General features: G+C 39.1%; 1 protein-coding gene across 1 annotated transcript in view; it reads left to right on the forward strand.

The window, feature by feature from the left end:
• The window catches only part of dnm1a (dynamin 1a), a gene marked incomplete at its 3' end in the record, with an annotated part of 66,004 nt that overhangs the window by 27,188 nt on the left and 31,316 nt on the right, over positions 1-7,500 (forward strand). The window contains exon 6 of the mRNA XM_079814233.1: positions 5,434-5,594. Coding sequence (XP_079670359.1) covers positions 5,434-5,594 — 161 coding nt within the window. The remainder of the gene's footprint in view (positions 1-5,433; positions 5,595-7,500) is intronic.

The raw sequence follows: 7,500 nt of genomic DNA on the forward strand, positions 1-7,500 counted from the left end.
AATCGCACATTTTTATTTATTCTAAATGTCCCTTGATTTCTTTTTGTCCCATTATTTTTTCTTATTTTAATGCTCTTATCAACATAGAAAAGTGGATCGGCTTGCTTTGTTCAAATGTTTGTTTTATTGAAAACAACATTGGCATACTTTAGTGTTCGATTTCACACCAACATTCTCACTTGGAGCAAATAATCTCACACAATGTAACACTGCCCATCAATAAAAGGGTGAAACAAATACTTTGTTGCACAAACAGCCCCTTCAACAGCCCTTTCTAAGGGATCAAAACAGGGTGATACAAAATAAAATTACAAAGTGCACATGCAAGGTAAACTAGGACTCCGCCTATAGTGCAGTTAAACCAGGGGTCGCCAACTAGTGAACTCCGGTCCGAATCCGGACCGCGAGATGCGTCCATCCGGACCGCGAAGCCTTTTGACATAATGAAACAGTTAACGTTGCAATGCTCACTGTTACTACGTTCAGACCCAGACGCGCGGTCAAGCATGCAGTGAAGAAGAGACTGATGGTGCGCTCACACCGGACGCGAATGACGCGACATGCACACCGCTTAATCCGCGCCGCAGAATGTCTATTTGCGTCTTTGCATTGACTTAAATCACTCGCGCAAAACGCTTCATTCGCGTCTGGTGTGTAGGCTACGCACCATCAGAGCAGAAAGCAGCGCTCAAGACAAGCACTTTTAGTTGAAGACCCCTGAGTTAAACCATGGCTTAATACGTTTCTCATTTCGGCGTCTCACGCTTGCCATCCACGTCTACTCTTTTAATGGCCCAAACGAGTGCGGGCAGCCGCAGCGTGCCTGATGTTTTGTTTCCGGTCTAGCTACATCCGGAGTGGTGTTGTAGTTTTTCTAACGTTACTAGTTGTTGCAACAGCATGTGAAAAAACTACAAAGTTTGTTAGACCAAAAAGAACGTTAATCTCGCGATAAAAAAATTGACGCCGTTAAAATAGGTTTGCGTTAACGCCGTTAATAACGCGTTTAACTGACAGCACTACTAAATATATAACCATGGGCGTCACTAGGCCCTTTTTAGGGGGGCTTCAGCCCCTAAACTTCTGTCCAGCCCCCCTAAAAAATTTGTGATTAACCTTCATAACATATGATATATCTTTAATCTTTAATCAGCGTGTTCTTCAATCAGCTGTGGCAGCGAATAGAGCGCACGTCAGAAGCAGAGGTGTGTGTGTTGATCTGAGCCTTATTGGTCTGTCACCGCTCGTCAATGTCAAAATATTTGAGAAAACCAATCAAATCAGAGTAGGCGGGCTTTATGTACGCACATAAGCTGCTGAGGCTGAGCGCGAATTTAAGCAACACGATTCGACGTCAAGTGCGAGATTTGTAAGTAGCTAAACTAAACATTTCATATTTGACAGCTGCTTCTTGAAGTCAGAAATGTTAAACAAATGACAAAAATATTCATGCAAATTAATACACTTTTGTCAAATTTCGCCATTTTGAATTGAAATAGGCCTATGTAATGCAATTTATAATATAATTAACAAACAAGAAATATTAACAAAGCTGTTTTCGGCATAATATTAATGGTAATGAATGTGTGCATATTGTATATTAATATAATTCCATGTGTAGCTCTCAGTAAATAAAAAAGCTCAGCTTTTTTTAGCTTGTATTGGGCATAAGATCAGTAATGAATGATTGCATATTGTGAATTAATTTAATACATTTAGTTATCTAGCTTTCCATTTAGCCTTCAGTAAATTAACATGTCTACAAAAATGATTCATAAAACATATAAATATCAGTTAAAGATATGTTTTACTGTCTTCACTGACAAAAATGGAAAAAAACGTAAGTCATATCTGCCCACTGACATGGTTTTCAAGCTATTGTTATCTAATTTTTTTGGCGTTCAGAACATCTTAAAATGCACATATGTAGATTATGGAAATCAAATGTTGATTTCCATAATCTACATATGTGCATTTTAAGATTAAGGGGAGCAAGCCCCCGAAACCCCCCTAACTAACTCACATTTGGGATCTCAGTGATTATAAACCTGCCTAAATTATATGATTAAGGGATGTACAATATGGTCATGCGGAATAAGGCATTAATATTCGCTTTATAAGTGATAATAAACAGCCAATATCCTAATATGCATACTAATAAGCTACTAGTTAATAGTGAGAATTGGACCCTAAACTAAAGTCTTACCATTTTTTAGGGCTGAGCCGCCCTAAAATTAATATCCTAGAAACGCCCCTGTATATAACACTGGCCTAGTGGCTTTTGGATATTTTACTGAAAAAATGTTACATAGTGCAGCTTTAATTCATTATTAGGCTTTGATTTTTGTAAACACTTGTGGAAAAATGACTCCATTTGTGTGGGTTCTTTGACTTGGGGTAGTAAGTAACTACTAGTAAAGGTAAACGTGGTAAAATGCGCACTTACTCGTGGTTTCCCTCTAGTGGAATAGCGTCGTCTCTGCCATCTGTGAGAGAATCAGAGAGTCTTCATTTCATCTACACATCTGGAAAAACATTGCTATTTATGGGAAGCTGTCGGGAGCCTTCAGTGCTGACGCGGCCGTTTTACACACACACGTCTGGTTTTCCCATCAGGCGCGTCTTCATCTTCCCTAATGAAAAACTGCAAACATGCTTCAGGATCCGAGAGCTTGAGGAACGTCACTAGAATGAGAAACCGCAGAGTTTAATTCTGTTAGTTCCTCAATCCTGAAACAAAGCATTTAACATTTAGGAACATCTCAAGAGCTTTCCATCAATGCAAACGAACATCCAATCCTGCTCAATGTCACATTTCTGTGCCTTACGTTTTTAAAGAAAATATAGATAAACAACTTTTGTAATATTAAAACGGGACTTATAATAATACATTTTTCATTCGGGGATACTAATAGTAATATAACAGTCTGTCTTAATTCACGTTTATGCATTTCAAAAAGAGCAAGCGAAATCTCTCATTTTTATCTTTATCAATATTGTTAACGCCAGCTGTGTAAATGTTGGCAGAAGTGTGTATTTTTATGGGAATTTTAATATTGCATTGCTCATTTCCGTTCATAAATACAGACAAAAATGTCCCATTGAAACCCATTTTTATTCCAGGGTCTTTGTTAAGAGGCTTTCTTTCTTTTGGCAAGGCATTTCTTATTTTTTTAACCAGATGGCGCCATTTTCTCAGGTTTGGCCTTTAAAGCAAATCCTCGCTCTATTCCTGTTTTTCTACTTCTGCTGTATTTTTATTAAAATGAGCCCAAGCTTAAGCTTAAACTTTTATTACAGTTTCTTAATATTTATGTCCTCTAAGGACCTTAAATTGATGCATAAGGGTTGAGACTTTTGGATTTGCGAATTAATGCCTTATTTTTTCCATGAAGGATTTGAAGACGTTTTAAGGATCAGCAGATGGCCTGTAACCCACAGAAAGATCTCACATGAGCTGTCTTTAATCTCCTCCTCAGCAGCTTCTCTGATTATTAGATGAATTAATAAGGTCTCAGAGGAACAAAAGGCTGAACACCATCCATTCATGGGGGAAGCAAGAACTGATCAAATGTCAATTGAATGCAATCCCCACTAGAAATTTGATGTTTTCAGAACGTCCCGCTGGGGTCAAGGAAGACGGTCATGATGTGGAGTTCTTTAAAGGGTTGGGGGACGTTATTTGGTGGACCTTCAGGGAACATTCAGGACTTTCTTGGAACGTTTAGGGGCCCATATTTATTTGGGGAAATGTTATGTTCCCAGAACGTCCCGCTGGTGTCAAGGACGTCGCCTGGTAATGTTCCCAGAACGTTCTGAGACGGTCATGATGTGGAGTTCTTTAACAGGTTGGGGGACATTATTTGGTGGACCTTCAGGAAACATTCAGGACGTTCTGGGAACGTTTAGGGGCCCATATTTTATTTGGGGAAATGTTATGTTCCCAGAACGCTCTGAGACGGTCATGATGTGGAGTTCTTTAAAGATTTGGGGGACGTTATTTGGTGGACCTTCAGGAAACATACAAGACTTTCTTGGAACGTTTAGGGGCCCATATTTTATTTGGGGAAATGTTATGTTCCCAGAACGCTCTGAGACGGTCATGATGTGGAGTTCTTTAAAGGGTTGGGGGACGTTATTTGGTGGACCTTCAGGAAACATACAAGACTTTCTTGGAACGTTTAGGGGCCCATATTTTATTTGGGGAAATGTTATGTTCCCAGAACGCTCTGAGACGGTCACAATGTGGAGTTCTTTAAAGGGTTGGGGGACATTAAGGACGTTCTCGGAGCGTTTAGGGGCCCATATTTTATTTGGAAATTTGATGTTCCCAGAACGTTCTGAGACGGTCACAATGTGGAGTTCTTTAAAGGGTTGGGGGACATTAAGGACGTTCTCGGAGCGTTTAGGGGCCCATATTTTTTTGGGGAAATTTGATGTTCCCAGAAAGTTCTGAGACGGTTCTTTAAAGGGTTATTTGGTGGACCTTCAGGAAACATTCAGGACGTTCTGGGAACGTTTAGGGGCCCATATTTATTTGGGGAAATGTTATGTTCCCAGAACGCTCTGAGACGGTCATGATGTGGAGTTCTTTAAAGGGTTGGGGGACGTTATTTGGTGGACCTTCAGGAAACATACAAGACTTTCTTGGAACGTTTAGGGGCCCATATTTTATTTGGGGAAATGTTATGTTCCCAGAACGCTCTGAGACGGTCACAATGTGGAGTTCTTTAAAGGGTTGGGGGACATTAAGGACGTTCTCGGAGCGTTTAGGGGCCCATATTTTATTTGGAAATTTGATGTTCCCAGAACGTTCTGAGACGGTCACAATGTGGAGTTCTTTAAAGGGTTGGGGGACATTAAGGACGTTCTCGGAGCGTTTAGGGGCCCATATTTTTTTGGGGAAATTTGATGTTCCCAGAAAGTTCTGAGACGGTTCTTTAAAGGGTTATTTGGTGGACCTTCAGGGCACTTTCTGGACGTTCTGGGAATGTTTTGGGGACCATTACTATAGGACGTTCCCTCTAGGTCTCTACACTACATTCCCAGAACGTTTGCAGAACCTTTAGTGGATGTTATTTTTTGTTCCTATTTAGTTCCTTCCATCACATTTACTGGATGTTTTCCGAACACGTGTGTGTGAATCAGTGTACACTGGGCTGCTTTGCAAATGAGGGTCAGTAAAATGCAGGATTTACACAAAAGCTGCTTCTCAAAGATGATCTCAGTCAGAGGCAATGCTAACTTTAGCCACATTAGCCGTCAGCGTCCTAACCAGCACATTCACAAAACATAACCTGCAGTACATACATGTTGACATGTTCAACATAACAAACGTTTCTCATCCAAATCTACCGAGATCACATGATCCGAACGGCTCTCCACATTCTCTGAATAGCTCTCGCCACTCATGATGTGTTTATTTGACTCCAGGTTACATCGGCGTGGTGAACCGCAGTCAGAAAGACATTGACGGAAAGAAGGATATTACCGCCGCTATGGCTGCGGAGAGGAAGTTTTTCCTGTCTCATCCCAGTTATAGACACCTGGCCGACCGCATGGGAACGCCATTCCTGCAGAAAACCCTCAACCAGGTGAGAGAGCACAATTTAATAACCCTTTAACTGTCACCCCCCCTTTCTGAGAATACACATGAAAATGCACTATCCAAACTTAAAGGGCGGTAATTCAAGAATGCTTTGGAATATAGACCAAAGTTTGGTCTCGTTTTAAAGAAGACATTCTACAGATTATTGCTGAAGTGAAAGCAATTCAAAATATGAAAGTATGAAAAAGTTATGGAAGTTCAATGTAAATGAAAAATACTATACTAAATATTTTTTGTTTCATATAAAATATATATTTGACAAAAAATGTTTTACTCTAAAATAACTATAAAATTAAAGCCATATGTCTAACCAAGTTGTGTTCCAAATTTGAAGTTGACATCACAAAAATTGAAGTTCCCATGAGATTGTGTTTAGGCGCTGTACCAAAAACAGCCACCGGGTGTCATTCAAATTCCATTGTTTGATGCCTTTTCCTGTAAATTTCTGTCAAATGTCACTTCCATCACAAAACGGTCACCAAATATGGAACCTTGAGACTCAGAGCTTTCCGACGATATGCGTTTTGTCAAGATTGGAAAAGATTTTGATTTTAAAGTCATTAAAATAATTGTTGCGATATGAAACATGACGCCGCCCACTAGGGGGAGGAGCCCGCTAGAAGAATTTAAAGTACCGTTTCCATGGTAACAACGTCCGATTTCAAAACGGGTTTCACAGGATGAATTTTGAGTTTGTAAGCTTTCGAATGATACCTAATTTATGATAATTACTAAAATATGATGATACGAAAAAAGGCGATCAAAAAATACAGCGCGACGGTGACAGTTAAGGGGTTTTAAACTCTCAGATTCACTGTAAAAAAAAAAATCAGGTCTCCAATTGAAAATTTTCTAGTGAGCGATCACATCTAAATTTTTCAGTTGGCCAAATTGAATTTCTGTGAATTGATGCAATTTAATTCCATTAAAATTCAAGAAATTAAATTTGGCCAACTGAAAATTTTAGATGTGATCGCTCACTAGAAAATTTTCAATTGGAGACCTGATTTTTTGTCATTCAAATTCCATTGATTGTTTGTTTGATGCCTTTTCCTGTAAATTTCTGTCAAATGTCACTTCCATCACAAAACGGTCACCAAATATGGACCCTTGAGACTCAGAGCTTTCCGACGATATGTGTCAAGATTGGAAAAGATTTTGATTTTAAAGTCGTTAAAATAATTGTTGCGATATGAAACATGACGCCGCCCACTAGGGGGAGGAGCCCGCTAGAAGAATTTAAAGTACCGTTTCCATGGTAACACAACGTCCGATTTCAAGGCGGTTTTCACAGGATGAATTTTGAGATTGTAAGCTTTCGAATGATACCTAATTTATGATAATTACTAAAATATGATGATACGAAAAAAAGGCGATCAAAAAATACAGCGCGACGGTGACAGTTAAGGGGTTTTAAACTCTCAGATTCACTGTAAAAAAAAAAATCAGGTCTCCAATTGAAAATTTTCTAGTGAGCGATCACATCTAAATTTTTCAGTTGGCCAAATTGAATTTCTGTGAATTGATGCAATTTAATTCAATTAAAATTCAAGAAATTAAATTTGGCCAACTGAAAATTTTAGATGTGATCGCTCACTAGAAAATTTTCAATTGGAGACCTGATTTTTTGTCATTCAAATTCCATTGATTGTTTGTTTGATGCCTTTTCCTGTAAATTTCTGTCAAATGTCACTTCCATTACAAAACGGTCACCAAATATGGACCCTTGAGACTCAGAGCTTTCCGACGATATGTGTCAAGATTGGAAAAGATTTTGATTTTAAAGTCGTTAAAATAATTGTTGTGATATGAAACATGACGCCGCCCACTAGGGGGAGGAGCCCGCTAGAAGAATTTAAAGTACCGTTTCTATGGTAACACAACGTCCGATT

The sequence above is a fragment of the Gobio gobio genome (assembly GCF_949357685.1).
Source record: "Gobio gobio genome assembly, chromosome: 4".
Classification (NCBI taxonomy): domain Eukaryota; kingdom Metazoa; phylum Chordata; class Actinopteri; order Cypriniformes; family Gobionidae; genus Gobio; species Gobio gobio.